Consider the following 18,976-nt stretch of genomic DNA (forward strand, 5'->3'; position numbering starts at 1 on the left):
GCATGTTATTTTTTAGCAGCAGTAAACCAGTAAGTTGTATAACTTTTTCTTGTGTAACTTACATTGTGCATAGTTTTAAAAATGAGAGTATTTCTGGTTCAAAATAGCAAACTGACCATACACCTTTACCTCCTTTCTCCCCCCAAACCCCTCCAGAAGTTACAGAAAAGAAACAAAAAACACACATTGGGGTGAAATCCTGTAGTATTGAGACTATAAAGTAGAAAATCTATGGAGAGAAGTTGGGTTGATTCAGTTTTGAGGATAAAAAGTAAATGAGGAGTGTACTGATGGATACAACAAAGTAGAGAAAACTACAGCTCTGAATACATACAGAAGAGGGTCTGGTAGAAGTGGGAGTTTGAGCCTCCAAGCTCAAAGTAGCAGATACAGAGAGTAAGGCAGTAATCAGGAGTTTTTTAAAGTACTGTCTGCCAGTGGCCCTCAAAGTTGAGCATGCATCAGAATCATCTGGAGGGCTTTTTAAAAACACAGGGTGCAGATTGCTGGGCACACCACCAAAGTTTCTAGGGTCAGGTTCAAGAATTTATATTTCAAACATGTTTCCAGGCAATGCTGATGTTGCTGGTCTGGCTGCTACATTTTGAGAACACTGGTCCGTGAACAGTTGGACTGGCCCCCCTACCTCAGGCCATGCGAGGCTATAAAAATCAGGAAAATGCACCCTTCCTCTGTGCCAGTGAATTGGAAAAAGATGCCCGTCTGGATACAGATACCCCTGGTTTGGTATGAAACTTTATGCTGAAGCCCTGTGCTTTTGTGCAGTACACAGTCTGTACAAGTACATGTCTGGCTCCACACTAACTTCTGTGTACACACACACACACACACACACACACACACACCCCTACAGCTACCTGATGGTGCCTACAAAAGAAACAGAGCAGGAGATTAGGTAAATCTAGACTTCTATAACAGATTTGAAGGGGAAAAAAAAGAATAGGAAAGGTATTTCTGCTTAAAAATGCATCAAATTATTGTGTTGCAAGGTTATATTGCCCTTATTTTGGTATTTTTTGGGTAACCTCAGTTCAATATCCATTCCCAAAAGAAAGACCAGATTAAAATAGAAGAAAAATTTCCAAAGCTAATAAAAGCCTGAAGGCTTTCAATGGAAAATATTCATAGATCCAAGCAGGATAAATGAGTGTGGATATATCTTGGTGAATAATTCAGAATTCCAAAGGTAATGAGAAAATTATAAAAGCCTCCAGCAAGAAAAAAGTCAGTTATTTACAGTGGAATGAGATCCAGATCAGCATCAAAGTTCTTAGCAGGAGTACTGGATGTCTGATGACCTAGAATTCTGTATCTGACCTACATGTCAAACAGGAGGGTAAAATCAAACAATTTTTAGACATGTAATGACTCAGAAAATTTACCTCTTGACTATCCTTTTTGAAATAAAATTACTAGAGAATATACTTCAGCAAAGTAAAAAAGAAATCCAAGAAAGGTGAATTATGGGAGCTAAAAATGAAACAGGAATGCAGAGAGAAAAAAAAATGGGGAAAAACTCCAGGATACAACAGGCCTAGATAGTTGTTCCAAAAGAGAAATCTATAGATACATAAAGAATGTCAAGAAGAGTGGTTTCTTTTAACAACTCTATAACCTCACTCAAGGTGGAGATTCAACAGTAACAGTTTAAGATTGATAAATCAAGTTTATGGTGATAGCTGCAAGAGTTGAATTTTTGTATTATAGTATTGACAAAGGATAATTTGCCTCTTTACCTTGAGCTTTTGATGGATTAAGTGAACCAAACATAGGTTTGATGATACAAGAGGCAGTCTTTACTTTCTTTACATGTTTGTGTGTAGGTATAGGACATTTATTAGAACTACATTAATAAATACCCAGCATAGGTACTATATAAGTAAATATATTCATTATTAAAAATGAATCTTCAAATCACTACATTGTACACCTGACACTGGTTTAACACTGTATGTTAACTATACTGGAATTAAAAAAATAAAAATAGAAACATGAAAGGAAAAAATTAATCTTTGGCACAGGCAAATAATATTTAATTTGTTCTTAACTCTAAGCCCTCTCCTTCCAATCTCTACCCCCTCTATTTCAACCCACATTAGATGCTATAGAGAATACAAAGAAGTACAGAACATAATCCCTTTCCTCAAGGAGTTTGAGGTATCAGGAAGATCAGACCATGTAAAGAGATAACTAAGGCAGTTAACAAAAATACCAAATAAGCGATAGAGACAATAAGCATTATCAAAGATTTTGTTTAGCAGTTGAACTGGGCCTTGTAGGATGAAAAGGATTTTATCAGGGCCAGAGTGAATTTTATTGACTGGTGGGGGGTGGGGCAAGTAGTGTGTCTTGTGCCTACATGTCTAGAGTCAATAAGATGAGAGTTATGAACACAGGACATGTAGTAGACCAATGAGGAGGAATCTTAATTGGGAGACAGAAAAGAAGCTCCAGAATTGAGTACGTCAGGATTATATTTTGGGGAATATTGCGATATAGTCCCAATATAACACGGTAACAGTGGCGACAATGGTTATTAAAAGTAAGGAGTGGATGAAATCATAACTGACAAGAATGAGAAACAGGACATGAGGTGTGGCATGGACCTTATATTCTCTAGTCCAAAACCCTTAGTTAAGATAAAGAGGTCAACATAGGCTGAATGATTAAAATTATACTAGTTTGTAGGAAAACCCTGACTAGAACTCATGTCCATCTTTTAATAGAACTTTAAGTTTCATTCATTTAACAGATGATGGAGACCGATTATGTGCCATGCACTAATACAGATGTAGCTCTAGGATAATTGGTGTCTTTTTTTCCTTGTTTCCCTTTCTTGTTGGCTTTAGTTTTTTGACTATGTGGAACAAGAAGTGGCACATACAGCCCACAGGCAACCACTTCATTTTGTAAAGTTTTATTGGAACACAGCCACACTCATTCACTTACATATTGTCTGTGGTTGCTTTTGTGCAGTAATGCAGAGTTGAGAAGTTGCAACAGGACTGTACAGTCTGCAGGCCTAAGATCTTTACTATCTGACCCTTGAAGAAAAGGGTTTCTGATTCCTAATGTATGTTAACATGCATCCCAAAGTCTTACACTCAGTTAAGTGTCATAGCTTTCAATATCCTGTCTGTGCTGTTCCTCACCCCTACTCCTTGCTCTTTGGTTTATCTTTCTTGTGTTTCTTTTTGTAAAAATAAGCAAATATATGTATGCCCTCTTATTTTGCTTTTTTGTTATACCACAGGTAGCATGCCATGTGTATTCTTTTACAACTTTTTTCATGTAATGCTTTCTGGAAATCTCTCCATATCAGTTCATAGAGCTCTTTCTTATTCTTCATTACAGCTGCATGGTACTACATTGTATATGTGCTACAGTTTTATTCAACTAGTCTTCTATGCTTGGACTTGTAGTAGTTACCAATATTTATAATTTCAAATAGTGCTGTACCTTGTACATATATATTTTTACATTATTGAAATTATGTCTTCAGGGTAAATACCTAGAAGTGAGAATGCTGGCTCAAAGGGTGACAGAGAGAGAGAGAGAGAGAGAGAGAGAGAGTGTGTGTGTGTGTGTGTGTGTGTGTGAGAGAGAGAGAGAGAGAGAGAGAGAGAGAGAGAGATGTGTGAGATATTGCCACATTCCCATCCATAAAGATCAAACCATTTTGTATTCCCGTGAACAGTGTATGAATATGTATCAGTTTCTCCACAAGGGCTGCTCATTTAATTTTGCAAAATGATGGCATTAAAATATTCTTCCCATCTTTCATCACTATCATTTCAAATGATTTTAATATTTCTTACCATTTTAATAAGGTAAAAAACATAATTAAAATAAAGGGTAACAACTCTTTAAGTTTAAACCGAATAAATTTATCTCTTATTGTGATTGTTTTTCTTTTGGTTGAAGACAAATGCATCTCTACCCTCTAATCAGAGGAATCTTGTTGAAATGCATATCTGATCCTGTCTCTCCTAAATGGGAAATCCTTCAGGGCTTTTTCCACATTTCCTCAGATTTTATTATGGCCTATAAGTACATGTAAGGTCTCAGCCCTATATCTACAGCCACTTTGATTTTTAGTTCTTTCAGTATACCAGACCACAGGGCCTTTCCATGTGCTACTTCCCTTGCCACCGTTAAAGAAATAGATGAGTCAAAAACAAACAGGAAATCCAAGTTCTTATCCTTAGTGTACCTTTCTGTGACCTTATGCAAGTTACTTAACCTTTTAATTCTTCAGTTTCCTTAACCTAAAGTGAAGTAGTTGTATCAAATGACCTACAGGTTCTCTCAGTTTTAAGTTGCAAATTTACCAGGAATCATTCTGATGGGAAAGTAACAGAACTAGCACTATCACCCTATGGCTTTTAACTGTAACTTGGCTTTAAGTATATAACACATATTTTTCCACTTTCTAACTCTTTACTTAAATTTTAATCATTTTCAAAAATTATTAGTTGACTCTATATGAGTAAGGCAAGGTTTAAGTTTGAAAATGATTATTAAAATCATGAATTATCTCTACTTTTGGGGTCCTGTGTCGTAGATTCTGACTTTGTGACCACTTTCAGCACTTTAAATCACTGTGATGAGAGTTAATTTTATACCCTTTTAAAGATTTATTGGAATAAATCTTTTTTGAGAGCAGGAGGAAAGGGGAAGGCTTAATGGTGAAGTTGGCCTGAACTTAATTTCATACTCTTATTATCCTGATCTATTGCCACGTTTAACTGATGATTCTTTGTACTCTTATAAAATTGACTGTCAGAAAATCTGTAGTAGATATCAGGCACAAAGGCTAAAGAGAAAGATTAAATAGGTATTTGAGAATTAGTGATTGTAGGAGGATGTATATATGTTGATCTGTAGAAAATGTTGCTAATTAAGTAACATTGTCAACCATTAAGTACTCTAGTCTTTTCAAATACACTTTGGGTCCTTAAGTTTGTCCATTAGTCCCTTTTACTTGGAAATCATGTTATAAGTGGATAATTTGATTTCCAGCCCAAAAGGGCTTTTTAAAAAACATTGTATCTTAGGATTGCCTTAAGATTCATCTACTAGTAAGCATTGTTTATAAAATTTTCTATATACTTATTCACAACTAAGAACACCAAGTTACATCTTCCCTTACTTGCATCTGGGGTTGGATTGACATGCAAGCACTAAAAAAGGGTGTTGGGAGGTAGTAAAGATTCTGTTAGGCAATAGTAACTTAATATATTGACAGAAGTCTCAAGTATCTGGTTCATTCATTGGGGATCCAAAATTATAGAACCAAAAAACAATTGCTTCAGACTTTGCCAGCTAGATATGAGTCATGAATTAAATGTTTCTCAGTTGGGGATGTGAAGTTAGCTGATGTTCCATTTTATATTCCTCAACTGAGTGATTAATCTTTAAATACCAGTATCTGTAATTTAGATTTATACCTTAAATTTACTTTCAGTATCTTAAGTGTAGATATAAGATACTTTCAGTATCTTGAGTGTAGAATATAAAGTCAAAACTCCTTGATAAAGTAATGTCTTCTGTTTCTTTAAATATTTTGAACGAATGTTATTTTTACTATGTATATATTTTTGTACATTCTTTTGGTAAACTAGTTATTTAGTTGTTATTTTCTCTGGAAAGGCCATTTCTGAGTTTAGAACCAATCATTAGGATCCTGGGGAGCTGTTTTCTACACCTTAAAAATGTTCTCATTTTCTGTTCCTTTGAAGGGCATTAATGTAGAACAGAAGATTAAATCATCTACTCTTTTATAGAGATGTTGAAAACAGTGGGTACAGTTCTTTGGGAGAGAGGGCTTGGCACTGTTACCTTAGAGTAACAAAAAGTAAAATTCTCAGAGTTGTAGTAATACAGGTTTTTTGGAGAAAGGGAAAAGAGAAAACTCTCAGAATATGTAATTTACCAGTGTAGTGCTAACAAAAGGAAAATAACTTTAGTACGCTTTCTCTCCATGTAGTTGAGATTTACCCAGGATTTGAAGTTGTTGATAAGAAAACTAATATTTTTATCTGTTAGGTATTACTTTGCGAAAAATCCTACAAAACTTTGATTCATCTTTCCCTTGACAAGAGGGTTACAAAAATTTCTCCAGTAATCACAGAAACAACAAATACCTAATCACTCTTTTGCTTGTATTTTAAACTAATAGCCATGCTTTGAGGTCTTGCCCACAAGACCTTTCAGCCAAGAAAATTTCTGAGAAATCTGTTACAACCTCCCTGCCCTTTGTTCCACATCTTTAAGTCACTAGTTGTTTTTCAAGAGTACTAGGTCTATTTATTTTCTGAAGAGTGATATCAAATAGAGGTACTACAGGACCAATTGAAGACATTAAGGATTTGTTTTGCTTTTGGTTTATCTAAAGGAAACCATGGCTACCTAAAGAAAATCTCCCACTGTTATTTTATTGAAAATGGATTACTTATTTAGCAAGTGACAATGATTTGTCTGAAATCATTGTAGCCCAAACCCAGAGAAGAGCAAAAATCAAATTTAAATTTTAAGGGTATTTTTCCAAAGTTGTATTCAGGATGTGAAAGATTAGGTGTAAAAAGTAGACTGAATGCTGAATTTAATTATGTGCATTTTTCTCAAATAAAAAGTATTCCTTTTTAGTTAACTTTGGAGAACTGCTTGAATTTGAAAGAAAAAAATATGTTGGAAAATGAAAAAGTTTTAGTGTAGTTGGTGCTTCATAGCTAAATTATAGCTCAAATCGATACCTTTTCTTTAAGAAAATGGAATGTAGTTGTACTGAGTAATTTGGCCCTGTAGTTTTCCTGCTTTGTACATAAGGAACTATATTACTTTATAAATTATATTGACGTACAATAACATTTTGCCTATGGATCTATGTTTTTACTTTATAAATTATATTGACATACAATAACACTTTGCCTACTGGAAATAATATTTTCATCTGTTCAATATTTGGCTTTAAATGGTCAAGAGGGAAGGGAAGTAATATATTTATTTATCACTTTCTAAGTGCCGAGTCTTGTATTTCACTATCTTACTATCTGTGGTGTTTCTGACTTAAAATACTTAATATACAAGTTACTTATTATGACATAAATATGCCTTTAAAATGTACCTCCAAGTAGTATTCTCTTAATGGACTTAGCAAAACAACAATTTTGTTAGTTTCTTCCCTCTCAATTTTGGTGATGTATATTATTTTGAAATTGAGTGCTATTATATCCAGTGAATGGATCAAAATAACAATTTGAAAGCATATTATTATACTATATAGTGAGATAGCATATGCTTCTTATGAATTTCCTACAAAGACAAAATCCTAAATATTATCTGGAAGTGTAACTGTTAGAGATCCCCAAATAGCGTTAGTGTGTTGTTAGTCTACAGAAGACATTTTTAGCTGTTTTTTCAAAAACACTCCCCAAACACTCTTTCAAATTACTCTCCTTTCTCATTTATGTTACAGTTCAAGAAACATGATTAGTTATTTCACTTCAAATCGAAATAGAAATTAGATATATGTTGAATAAAAATATTAAATACTTTAAAACATTTAATGTTATACTTCGTTTAGTTTAAAATTGCTAAGAAATTCAGACAGTGCACATGGTCACCACATGATTGAAATCATAGTCACTTTTAGACTTTGAGCAACTTTTTTAGGGATTTTTTTAATGAAGAGGAAGGAACAGATCAAACTGGCTCAGAAAAATAAAGTGGTATGTATACAGAATAGAATACATTTTAATGGTTAACACATTGAATACAATTTTTTATACTAATAACTTTAAAATGTCCACATGTTTATTTTCTTTCAAAGGCGGAGAAATAGTTGTCCAAGAAAACACTTTTCACAGTTGAAGGAACTTAGAGGTGCCCAGTGAAGTCCCAGCGGTTTTATTTCAGGCAGCTTATATTGTAGATTCATGGTCAAATATCTTACTTTTTAAGGTCTGTAGGTTATGTTGAATAAAGTTCTCTGTGCTGTGAACTTCAGAGAATCTAAAGTCACTTCTCCTAGTAGACCAGTTTTTCATTTTTATTGAATTCTGAATCGTGTCCGATGTGAAGTAGTAAACTATAGGGTCAAAGCAACAGTTTGAAACAGCAATGCAGAGAGTGATTGGGTACATAGTCCTTACTGCTGTCACTGCTGAGCAATTAACAAATGTTTGTGTTCTCATAAGAGAATATAAAATAAGATTGATGTTGTAAGGCACGAAACAGAAGCAGAATATGACCAAATGTACAAAAATCATTTTTAAAACTTTAGTTTTGTTTATTTTGCTTCTACTTAATGTAACAGGTTTATTTAAAGTTCTTAGCACCATACTAGAACAAGTTACATTTAAAATTAGAGGAATAAAAAATCCTACTATTTCGATGAAAATTACAATCCTTGAAAGATACGTTTTCCATGTGGCTTCTGGAAATTTTTCAAAGCAGGCTTCTGAGGCATTGTTACCCTGAGAGTGGGTAGACTGAAAAAAAACTGCTGGTGCACTTCCTCCTATCACAGTTAGCCACACAGCAATACACACGATTTTTGCATTTCGTTTGGTTCTTAGAGTCTTTGACTTAAATGGGTAGACGATTGCCAGAAACCGATCGACACTAATACAGGTTAAGAACAGAATGCTTCCATACATGTTGGTATAGAATAGCATCACTGAAATTTTACAGAGTTGATCTCCAAATGGCCAATTCTGGGTTGCAAAGTAAAAAATCCTGAAGGGTAAAGTAAAAACGAAAAGCAAGTCTGACATTGCCAAGTTAATCATGTATGTTGTAGTTTCATTTCGCACTTTGAGGGTGCAGATGAAAATGTATATGGCAACACAGTTAGATATTAACCCAAGCACAAATACCATACTAAACATGCAGCCATACAAAGTGTACTTAAAGGAGTCATCATAGTAGCATTGGGAGCTGTTATTGCTTACCATTATAAAGGCACGTCCAGTTTACAGTGTTAAATCCTTTGGTCTGCCGCAGTTTTCTTTGGTATTCAGATTGTGACCACTTTATAACCTCTGGAGTATTTGCAAATTCCTTGTATCTTTGGGTGATTTTGTAAATATTTCCTTTTTCTTCGAAATCTCGACAGGAAACATGAAATTCGTTGTTGTAAATTTTCCACTTGGTTCTTCAACAGGAAAATACTCTCATTTTCTGATTTCCAGAAAATCCGTGAATCCAGGGTTTAGGTAGCCCACGAACAACTTTAAAAAGAAATGTAGTCAGTGAAGCCAGCCTGTTAGATTATAAATTTAAAGAAAAGCGGTGTTTTGAAACAGGAATAAAACTACTCTTCTGGTAAACTTGCATTTCAGTAGGCAAAGTGAATATTTCAGAACTGTTTCTTTATGCTCCAGAATATTTAAGCTAAAGTTAGCAATCTTTTTTGCTTTTCAGTGCAGAGTTTCAGAGACTTAAACATTCCCAGTTTGGTCTCACTTACTTCTTGCTCCTTTTAAATAAGGTTTTCCTTTTTGGTATTCCTGAAGTGGATTCCAGACGGTAGTAAGCAGAAGAGTCTTTAAAGTTTCCGAAATAAATTCCTAAGCGTGTTAGCTCTTGCTGAATTGAAGCCTTTCCTCCGTTGCCAGATGTATTGTGAGATGGGCTTTCTCTGAAGAGGAAAAGAAAGGCTCGCTAGATTTGTAATATGACATCACAGGAAGAAGAGGCTGGGCTTGGACAAAGAAAGGTTTCAGCCGTTTGTTTGCAGTTCCTTTAATCTGATAATGTGTCTGCTGGGAATATACCTAGGAGGTTTGCAAATGGTCACTGGCTGTTTAGCTGAGCCTTTGCCCTTTAACTCTTTTTATGCAGAAATGCCTTCTGGGATGCTAGCCACCTCACAAAGAGTTTTCTTTCTTTCCTTTCTTTTATTTCTTTGTATTTGGTAGTAAAAATTAAGAAAGAAATCAGTATTAAACCTGTTTTTCTCTTATTTGATTGCTTTTGTGTTTGGAATGTGACTTTGTTTTCAAGAAATGTATAGGAGTGTATACTTATAAATTTAAATTGTTTGTGGTGTCTTAATATAGCATTAAAAAAAGTGTTTAGGAGAAATTTAATCTTTAGGGATAAAAAGGACTTGACTGCCCAGTGGTGGTTTTGCCAGTCTTGGCTTCTCTTTGCCATAATTGTTCCTCAAGATTTAATTGGTGTGATTGTGAGTGGCTCCAATCCTGAATCTCTTTTATTTTTGATGAAGGAATCTTCTAACATTCTTTCCTCTTTCCCATAAAATTAAGTTAATATTTTAGAACACTTTCAATTTTTAAATTACCACTTTCTCCAAGAATACATTCAAGGATGTTCACATTTGGTGTGGTATTAATCTTCTTTACACACAGAGCTAAATTACATCTTTTTAAATGAACTTTTTTTCTTCCTTAAATTGATTGAAGTAAGTTTTGGAGAATAAAAGTTATACTACTTGGCTAAATTTTAGGTTCATAATTTTATTTTCCTTACCCTTAGCCCACACCTTACCCCTCTTAATATGACTTTGACTGTATTGGAATATGGTTCAGATTTTGACTTCACTTAAAAGCTCCTATGAGTTGTTTCTGAATATATTTGTATTTGAAGGATACTCATTTTTTAAAGTCCAAAGAAATTGGAGGAATAAAGTATGTGCAGGATGGGGGTCATTGAATATAGATGATATTTCCTTCAGGATCGAAGATACCACACAACCTTTGGACACATACTTGTTTTTTTTGTTCTAAATTACCATTTTTCAGAAAAGGCTAAGATCCAGTTATGTTTTACTGTTGCTATTTTCTTTCTTCTTCTTTTTTTTTTTTTTTTTTATGTTTTTATTATTTACATTAGCACGGGCTGGGGAAGGGAGAGAGAGAGGAGGACAGAAAATCTGAATCAGGCTTTTCACTGACAGCAGTGAGCTATGCTGGGCTCCAACTTACTGTTAGGGCTCAAACTCATGGGTCTGTGAGATCAAGACCTGAGCCAAAGTAGGACGCTTAACTGACTGAGCTACCCAGGTACGCTGACTGTTGATATTTTCTAGTTTGGTTCAGTTTGGGGCAAAACTCTTTCCAAGTATCAATTTTGAAAATTTAGGGAATTTATGAGTGATTTGTTTTTCCTTCCTGAATTACTTAACCAATTTGAAAGTAATATGTTGCAATAATATGTTTTAATACCCTTTTAATTATAAAATTAAGTTTAGCAACTTTTGTTGATGAATCCTGCCTGAATTGTATTATTTTTTTTATTGTTTTGACTGGGAAATTTATAATAAAGTGACACCAAAAAATGAGTATTATTTATAATTGATAAATTTAAATGTTAAAGGGTTAAATTCTTTGTGTATTGCATTGATATGGAAAAGAGTTAGCCTGTGTGTGTTCATATAAGAAGCAGGTGAATAGTAACAAGATACGTAGTTGATAAGCTGTATTCTTTTTTTTTTTTTTAACGTTTATTTATTTATTTTGAGAGAGAGGGAGAGAGGGGGAGCAAGCAAGGGAGGGACAGAGAGAGAGAGAGAGAGGGAGAGACAGAATCCCAAGCAGGCTCCACACTGTCAGCACAGAGCCCAACGCAGGGCTCCATCTCACGATGTAAGATCATGACCTCAGCTGAAACCAAGATGATGCTTAACTGACTGAACCACCCAGGCGCCCAATAAGCTTGTAGTCTTATTGGAGAAAATTTTTCTGTTATAGTGTCTTAATAATCTATTACTTTGATTATCTCTTTAGTCATCATTAAATAATGAAATAATAAGCAGTCATATGCCCTGACCTTGTTTACTTCTGCTTTCATTTTGAATATGGCATTTACTCAAAGAGTTAAAAATTGTGTTAATTCTATATTGGAATATTCTTCTACATATTGATGTTATTTACAAGACTTATTCACGTAACTGTTCATTTCTTGTTTGAGTTATTTTGCTTATAGATCACTATTTGTGAATTAAGCTTTTTGTTATCAGTGTATTAGTATATGTTTGCATTTCTAATTTTTATATAGTGTTTGACCCTTAGTAGATACTCACATGTTTGTTGATGAATGAATCATATCAGTAAACTTTAATTTTGTTGAAAGGTGTTTCTGTTCAGAAAAAAAGAACAACAGCAGAGGGGCTGTCTGCTTCAGGGAAGATCATCAAATGCTAGATTTTTCGAGATATTTATGTTGACTTCTAAGGAACCAAAGTGAAATTAGATACCTTGATAATTCTTTAGATTAAGATTTGATAAATACATAGTAACTCCTTGCAAAGGGAGTTAAATAAATATAGAGAATTGAGTGTATTTAATAGGTACTTTGTATTTGATAGCTTCAGGCCAAACTGTTATTTTAATACGAGATTTGTATACTTCTGAAGGTTAAGTCTGTGAATCAACTCGTTTTTTGTGTGAGGTTTTCTCCGGGGGAGAAATAACATGTGTCACCTATTTGAGATGTAGTGAATCTCATTATGCAAGTCATCACTTTCAAACTTTAATTTTATCAAGAAGCCAATTAAATAACCACCCAGCCTATAAAGTAGATGTTTGATTCACTACAATAGTGGTATAAATCAGTTAGTTTTGTAACTAATTTTTCTTCGGGGTGAGAGAGAGTATTCTGGTAGTTAACTATTAGAAGCGTAAGGATTTGGTTAACTTCTGAGTTCTTGACTAAATTTCTGCCGCAACTGTGACTTTGAGGAGGCAACAAATCTGACTTGTTTCAAAATAGGCATTTTGAAAATGAAAAAACATTTCAAAATGTTTCAAAACATTCATAATCATGTTTGTTGAAAGAATAAACAAAGCTTTATTAGACACCCACTATAAACAAATAGTGTGTCAAGTGTGCTCCTCATCCATTCTTACTTTCTCTTTGTTTTCATCAAGCCTATTTTCTGGGCTTTATTGCAAGATCACTCACTTCCACCTTTCTGGGCTAACCTTGTTACTCTTATCTGTATGATTGTTATAATGTCTTATCTTGTCTTCTGATTTTTAGTCCTACCCTTTTCTGTTTTCCCCCTGCCAGCCTGTCACAGATCAGCTCATGAGTGAATCAACTATTTATTCATATATTACCCTTCTTGCTTCCAAAAAGAATTTAAAGCTGCTGCTGATTTTAAAACGGATGAAAATAAACATTAAGATTTTAGTGTTTTATTATATGTAAATTATACCTAAACTTTAAAAGTTTAAAAAGAGCGTATAGAACAGTTACAAAGTTTGAATATGAGATATGTGAAATTATTGTATACATTCGTCATTTTCATTTTACAAATTATTCATTTTGAACACTACAGTGTTTGCAAAAGGTAAAAAAAAATCTTTAACACACAAATTCATAACATGTTAGTAAAAGAATAAAAGGCAAGTATTAGCAGGAAGAGAGAAGGGTAGGAAGGGCAGAATATGAAATGATGATGTTAGAAAAATCTAGGCTAAGGGAAGTTGCTGCATTTGATGCAAGGGAGAAAAGGAAATCATAGTGGATTATGTCGCTTCTATTTAATGAGGGAAAACATTCCCGTGTGTCAAGGGAGAAACTTTTCTTTTGCTTTGTCTCAGAAATACATTGTGAATCTTTACCATGAACAGTTAAATGACCACTGCTGATTGTTTTCTAGTGGCAGAACATACACCAATTCTCGTTGGCCTTCATTTCAATTCAAGAAAAGCACCTAATGTCAAATTGCGGTTCTGAGAAACATACTGTATGTTGGTTTGGTAGATTAATATAGTCCAAATATATGTGGTAATTTGGTTTAATGCTGAGGCTATTTTGGTAGTCTAGTGTAAGGGATCTCTACCTGAAGACCTTGACATATCTAAAACTACTGTTTAATTAATTCCCCCGAGGACTAGGTCCATGGTTTTGATGATATTCTCAAATAAAACTGTGACTAAAAACACATAAGAGACCACAGATCTTAAGAATTGAAGGAGTAGCAAGTCCTGCAGGCCATTTCTCTGAAATATCTGGAAATCTCAGAAATATTTTGAAAATTTTTCTCTATGGATAGACTAGAAGGAAAAAGACTATTAGATGCTAGTGCAGGTTCCTTATGAACGAAGTACAGAAGTGTGTGTGTAGGCAATAGAATGTAAATCTGTAATTTTTTAAATTTTGAATAGGGAAATGTGAAAGTGTTGTATAAAGAGGACAGGCAAAGAACAGAGAAGCTTGTTACACAGTCATTTGACCTTCCTAAGATTTTGGCTACTTGGCTGTAAATTGAGGGAGCTGGACTGCTCAGAGGTCTCTTCCTGCTTCTATACCTGATTCTGATTCTTTAAATACTGTGAATACTTAAGCTACTAGATTGGGTTTTTTCACTCTCAGGCATAACAAATCAAGGAGTCACTTTTCATTCTTTATGTTTAAGGATATCTAATTTTGAAACAGGTTATACAAGAAATATGTACAAGAAATATTCTTTGCTTACACCAAGAGTCTCATAATATAAGAATTTTGTTAACATGTTATACTGTAAAGATTTAACATTGAACAAAGACTTTCCTTTGTATTTCTGTAGCATTCATCTTTAAAAGGTTTTTCTTTCCAAAGCACGAATAAGATGCCATGTTCTTACTATAAAATTGATCACAACTTTAAAGTATTTTCTTATTAAAAGTTTTGATGGTCATAATTGGAGTTATGCCTAAAATAACATTGAATATGAGGTGTATGAAAACAATTGGACAGGAGAGTATGTGAAACTTAAACTGAAATAAAGTTCAAGTTCAAAATAAAGTGTGGAACAGTGAAATTTTAAAATGTAAGAAAAATACTCTAAACTTGTTTTGAATGCATCAGATGTTTATTGTGATGATATGTGACTCTTCAATGTTCTCTTCCATATCAAATTTACACCTTTTTTTAAAAATGTTTTATTTTTTTTATTTTGAGAGACAGAGTATGTATGTACGTGCTACCAGAGGAGGAGAGAGAGACAGGGAGAGAGCAAATCCCAAGCAGACTCTGTGCTGTCAGCTCAGAGCCCAGAGCCTGATGGGCAAGGCTCCATCCTAGGAACCTTCAGATCATGACCTGAGTTGAAATCAAGAGTTGGACGCTTAACAGACTGAGCCACCCAGGCACCCCTCAAATATACACTTACTAAAAAAGCCAAAGTTTTTCTCATTTTGGAGCCTTCTGAAGGCTATTATGATAAAATTTTTATTTAAGTTCAGACATGAGCAAAACTTTCAATTTGAGTAATGAACATTTATAATTTATGACAATGAAGTATATTCATTTTATATAAAAAGATCTCTTAACCTAACAAGAAAACTTATTAAATTCTATACCAATTTAGTATTACTGTAAGTGTGTTGATATCATTTGAAAGTGGTTTACCTTTCTATCATTATTGCAGACACTTAGTACTTTTTGTTACTCTTTACTGGAGCATGAGTCATCTACCCAAGTTCAGAGGGTTGAACCTGCTTATAGTGTTGGGTGGAAATAGAAGAAAGATGTAAAGGGTGATGAATAATGATTTATAACAAAGTAACAGTAGATGGAAATGGTGGTTGAAGTAGGTTCAAGCAAACAGGGGAAGGAAATTAAGAGGAGCAGGAATGTTGTTTGTGGTGTAAGACTTAAAACTTGAGTAAACATATGTATCACTGCCAACTTTTGAGTTGTCCCTTCTTTCTTTTTTCCTATCTCAGCCTGATCCCCACTCCTTCATTGCCGCCTCTTAAAATCCTATCACATATTTTTTGGAGACCTCTCAATTTCATAAATTGGTTTTCTATACTTCCATAGTACTTAGTTTGTCTTCCTTTTAAGACTGCAATACAGAGTATAATAGTAACTGCAATACAGAGTATAATAGTAGATATTTATACAGAGTAGAGATGAGAGTCGACCAAGTCAGTTAAACGGCCTTCAGAGGAGATGATATCTAAAGAAGGGTAGCCTTTAAGCTGAATAAAAGTTTTAAATTTTAAGTCCTGAAGGCTAGAGTCATGCCTGGTAGTAATGTTGTCTTTTGCAGCCAAAAACACATAAAATTATTTGAGTGATGATTTTCCCAGTTTTTTCAAGGATCCTACATAATTAGTTCCACTCTAAATTTCTAGGAGAGAAGTTAATTCATCACATACAATGTATGCTTTGGGGCATAAGGGTTTTAATTTGGTCATAAAATGCACTCAAATAAGGTCATAGGTTGGTTGGTGTTTTCAAAAGTCTTTTACCTACTTTAGAAGCAGGTAGATATAGTGTAAAAAAAAAATCTAGATGTTAAGGGACCTAAATTTGTAATCCCAGCTGTGCTACTAAAAATTAGTGTGACATTGAGCAAATAGTTTAACTTCTCTATTATACATTTATAAAAAAATATTGAACTAGATCTTTAAAATCCTTTCCAGACCTTACATTTCTAATTTAATCTTCATACAAATTTTGAATGGTAGAAAGAACATATATTATTGTCTCCAAAAAACTGAAAATCAGAGAAGTTGTGATTTGTCTAAAATTATGAAAGTGATTAAATAATGGAGAATGATGAAGCCAGAACTAGAAACCAGATCCTCACCATTAAATACCCAGCCCAGTTCCTTGTACTTCTTTGTCAAATTAGAGATATCTAATCATGTTTTTTTTTTTTTTTTCTTATTGACATAAAATAGGAACCTTGGTTCATAGCTTAGGTGAATGTTAAGCAGAGAAAATCCTTCTTTGCTATATAGCCTTTTTGGGGAAACACTATAGTCTAAAATTATGATAGATTTAATCTCTTAGAGTAGATTAAAATCATACTGCAACCATCTTTCACTTTTAGCTTCACCTATATTGATTTTATTCATTCATTCAGAGAGAGGGCAAGCAGGGGAGAGGGGCAGAGGGGGAGAGAAAGAGAATTAAACACACTTCATGCTCAGTGCAGAGCCTGACATAGGGCTTGACCCACAACCCTGAGATCATGACCTGAGCCAAAATCAAGAGTTGGACGCTCAACTGACTGGGCCACCCAGGCACCCCATGTTGATTTTTTATAAAAAATGTTGGAAATGGAAAAAGTGCCAGATTTTATATAGGGGAAGGAAATATTTCTCTTTCTTCCAAATAATTAGAACAGACGTTTTCTGTGAACAATAATTGAACATTTTCTAGCACTGTTTATTATCAGAAATCCAAGTAGTTGAGTTATATTTCAGTAAGCATTTGTTGACTTTATCCATTACTGAAATGGAGAAAGGGAAGAATTGCCCTTTTAGGATGCTCCTGAAAAGCTAAATAAATACTTGTGGCCAGAAAGCTGCTCTTTGATACACCTGAGGTTTTTTGTTCCCACTAATGAAATTGTGTTTTAGGAAAACCAAGGTCAGTGCTTTTGAGTGACTCAGAGGCAAGTTGCTGAAAATACATCGTTGAGTTAGATGTATACATCTGTAAAAGGTTCATAGGGATGCCATAAGAAACTAGAAGGATTGATTCTGTAGTTCTCAGATTGCCTTGCAAGAGTCTTTATGTCCTTACTCTATGCATAGTGAAAATCATAGACAGGCATTGCTTATGTGATTCATAGGAGAGAAACAACTTGAAACTCTACCTAAAAAAGGAACTTTGACCCTACATAAGGAGAATTTTTTAATGAATATATGTTATATATTTTTGAAAATTCAAGTAAAATGTTTTAAAATACATATGTATCCTTTAAAAATGATTCCTTAGCTTTTTTGATTAACTGGTGTCACTCTCATTAAATAAGATAATTCTGTATCAGCACTAATCAACTGGAAAATGTCATGGAAAAAAGATTCTGCTTAAAACAGTAAATAGTATAAAATACCTTAAGAATAAATGTAATAGGGAAAGAACAAGATCTAGATGAAAACAAAAGACCCAAAACTGTAATGAAGGCCATAAAAGAATACCTAAATATGTGACATGCAGTTTTACTGGGACAAATCTAAAAGTTTAATGTTATTCCACTAAAAATCCCAATAGATTTTCAGTGAATGTCTTGAATAAAATGGTATATATATGTATAGTGTATGTGGATTATATTTAGTGTGTGTAATAATATATATACACATGCTAAATACATATATATTATATACTATATTATGTATATACTATGTATACACATAGTATAACCTAGCAGTTTTACTTCTAAAAAAATTTGTCCTTGTTTCCCATTCATATTCCTATCAGTAGTACTTTATTTCCCCACATCCTCCTCTAAGCCGGATTATTATGAGACTTAAACCCTTCATAAATTAATAGGTTAAAAGTGGTATCTTGTTTAATTTGCATTTCTTTAGTTACGAGTGAATTTGAGCCCAGAAATAGGCATGCACATGGGGAAATATAATATTAGTACTTTAAATCAGTAAGAAAAATACAAATATTTTAGAAATGCTTAATGGGTCATCAGGGAAGCAATTTAAAAAAAAAAAAAAAAAGGTGGACTTTAACTTATTCTTTATACCAAACAAAATAAATTCCAACTAGATCAAGAATTTAAATGAAAAAATGACTCCATTAAAAATAAAAGCCTCCATAAATTTCTGGGAAAAAATTGGGTGCATTTAAAAGAGTAGTAAAGTATTATATGAAGTCTACAGTTTTAAAGGAAAAGGTACATTTGACTAACTAGTTTGGCTACAAGAACACATAGAGTAGGAAGAAAATGTCAGTTTATCATATTGCACTTTATATAAGATTAAAACTAATGAGAGGCACCTGGCTGGTTCAGTCAGTGGAGCATGCTACTCTTAATCTCTGGGTTGTGAGTTCAACTCCATGTTGGGTATACAGTTTACTTAGTAGGAAAAAAAAACCCAAAATTAATCCATTCAGAAAAATGGGAAAAGGATCTGAACAAGAATATCATTTTTTCTCTTAACTTAAAAGTGGTTTGCAATTTCGTTTGTTTTAAAGTAGGGCTCCACATCCATTGTGGGGCTTAACCCTGAGATCAACAGTCACA

The 18,976-nt window shown here is 33.7% G+C and overlaps 2 protein-coding genes across 9 annotated transcripts in view; one reads left to right on the top strand and one right to left on the bottom strand.

Annotated features, from left to right (window-relative positions):
- RB1 (RB transcriptional corepressor 1) overlaps positions 1–18,976 on the top strand; it is a 191,510-nt gene that overhangs the window by 124,975 nt on the left and 47,559 nt on the right. The window contains exon 1 of one of the 8 annotated variants that reach the window (XM_081795238.1): positions 592–747. The exons of the other annotated variants lie outside the window; for them this stretch is intronic. Within the exon in view, the coding sequence (XP_081651364.1) occupies positions 655–747 (93 nt within the window). The 5' untranslated portion in view covers positions 592–654. Of the gene's footprint in view, positions 1–591; positions 748–18,976 lie in introns of those variants that run through there. 8 annotated transcript variants of the gene reach the window in all.
- LPAR6 (lysophosphatidic acid receptor 6) lies at positions 7,684–9,755 on the bottom strand. Its single transcript, XM_060637214.3, has 2 exons — positions 9,494–9,755; positions 7,684–9,254 (listed from the first exon to the last, which is right to left on the bottom strand). Exon 2 carries the CDS (start codon positions 8,976–8,978, stop codon positions 7,944–7,946), a length of 1,035 nt encoding a protein of 344 aa, XP_060493197.1. The 5' UTR covers positions 8,979–9,254; positions 9,494–9,755; the 3' UTR covers positions 7,684–7,943.

The sequence above is a fragment of the Panthera onca genome, chromosome A1 (assembly GCF_046562875.1).
Source record: "Panthera onca isolate mPanOnc1 chromosome A1, mPanOnc1 haplotype 2, whole genome shotgun sequence".
NCBI classification, from domain to species: domain Eukaryota; kingdom Metazoa; phylum Chordata; class Mammalia; order Carnivora; family Felidae; genus Panthera; species Panthera onca.

Bases quoted from the DNA above. Each gene is read 5' to 3' on its own strand.
- LPAR6 (XM_060637214.3), bottom strand. From the start codon at position 8,978: ATGGTAAGCAATAACAGCTCCCAATGCTACTATGATGACTCCTTTAAG.